Source organism: Cajanus cajan, chromosome 3, assembly GCF_000230855.2.
Source record: "Cajanus cajan strain Asha chromosome 3, NIPB_CcT2T_4, whole genome shotgun sequence".
NCBI lineage: Eukaryota > Viridiplantae > Streptophyta > Magnoliopsida > Fabales > Fabaceae > Cajanus > Cajanus cajan.
In genome coordinates this window covers 71579760-71581248 of record NC_138519.1, presented here as the reverse complement: position 1 = coordinate 71581248, position 1489 = coordinate 71579760, and the positions used below count along the sequence as shown (strand labels likewise).

The 1489-nt window shown below is 48.3% G+C and overlaps 1 protein-coding gene across 1 annotated transcript; it reads left to right on the top strand.

Annotated features, from left to right (window-relative positions):
- The first annotated feature begins 493 nt into the window (after nt 1-493).
- LOC145956444 (uncharacterized) lies at nt 494-1021 on the top strand. Its single transcript, XM_083072042.1, has one exon. The coding sequence runs from the start codon at nt 494-496 to the stop codon at nt 1019-1021; it is 528 nt and encodes a 175-aa protein (XP_082928168.1).
- The last annotated feature ends 468 nt before the right edge of the window (nt 1022-1489 follow it).

Sequence of the window (1489 nt, the reverse complement as noted above, 5' to 3'; positions counted from 1 at the left end):
GAATTGAGGTAAACCCTGATAAATGCCACACCATCCTAGACATGAGAAGTCCAACAAATATCAAAGAAGTCCAAAGGTTATCCGGCCAACTAACCTCCTTGTCTCGCTTCCTCCCGTGCATGGCCGAAATAGCTAAACCGATCCTCAACCTGTTAAAAAAGGCCGATCGATTCAAGTGGACGGATGAGTGTGAAGCCGCGTTCCAGCACTTCAAAGGACAACTGGGAACACCCCCAGTTCTATCTAAGCCGATACTCGGGTCAAACCTGATCATATACTTGGCAGTATCCAACGACGCTGTAAGTGCCGTTATGATCCAAGAAACAAACGCCACCAGCAACCTATATATTTTGTCAGCCGAGTCTTGCAAGACGCGGAGCGCCGATACCAGCTCCTAGAAAAAGTAGCCCTAGCATTGATTTACACAGCGCGACGGCTTCGCCAATACTTTCAGAGCCACAGGGTGGTGGTCCGAACCGATTGCCCGATAGCCATGGTGTTCAGAAAACTTGAGATCGCGGGCCGAATAATGGCTTGGTCAATAGAGTTGTCCGAGTTCGACGTTCGGTTTCAACCGCGAGGTCCTATCAAATCGCAACACTTGATCAATTTCGTTAATGAGCTATCTCCACCCGGAAACTTTGAGGACGACGCTTGGACCATGCATGTCGATGGATCTTCCAATCAGCAGGGAAGTGGTGTCGACATAATCTTGGAAAGCCCATCCGGTATCACCCTCGAACAATCACTACGCTTTGGCTGCAAAACATCAAATAATCAAGCAGAGTATGAAGCTTTGCTTGCGGGCATGAGGTTAGTCGCCGAAATGGGAGCCACGAAAATTGTGTGTTGGACCGACTCGAAAGTAGTGGCCGAACAGGTCAACGATAACTTTCAAGTCAAGGACGTAAACCTATTGAAGTACTACCATCTATTCAGAGGGATGAGCAATCAGTTTCGTGACGTACAAGTCCGACACACACCGCGCTGCAATAACGAAAGAGCCAACCAGCTAGCTTGATTGGCTAGTAGTCGAAAACCAGGACAGCTCCGAACGACCATCCACTTAGAATTACCCACGTCAAGCATTCCACAAGAATGTATGCCGATCGAAGAACTCTCAAGTTCGTGGATGACCAACATCATAAACTTCATCGTTAACGGCACGGAACCCGTCGATCCGATCCAACTCAAGAAAATCCGAACTCAAGCAACACGATATTCTGTGGTAGCCGGAGAGTTGTACCGACGAGGATTTTCCACACCTTTGTTGAAGTGTATCGACCAGCAACAAGCCGATTACGTCATGAGAGAAGTTCACGAGGGAATCTGCAGGTCTCACTCAGGGGGAAGGACAACGACTGTTGAGGGCCGGCTATTATTGGCCGACCCTAAAAACCGATTGTGCAGAATATGTGAAGAAGTGCAAACAATGCCAACAACATGGTAACCTAATACATGCCTCGACCGAGAAGTTGCACTCGATCAG

What these genes read in the sequence shown, in the direction of transcription:
- LOC145956444 (XM_083072042.1), top strand. Translation starts at nt 494, where the DNA reads ATGGTGTTCAGAAAACTTGAGATCGCGGGCCGAATAATGGCTTGGTCA.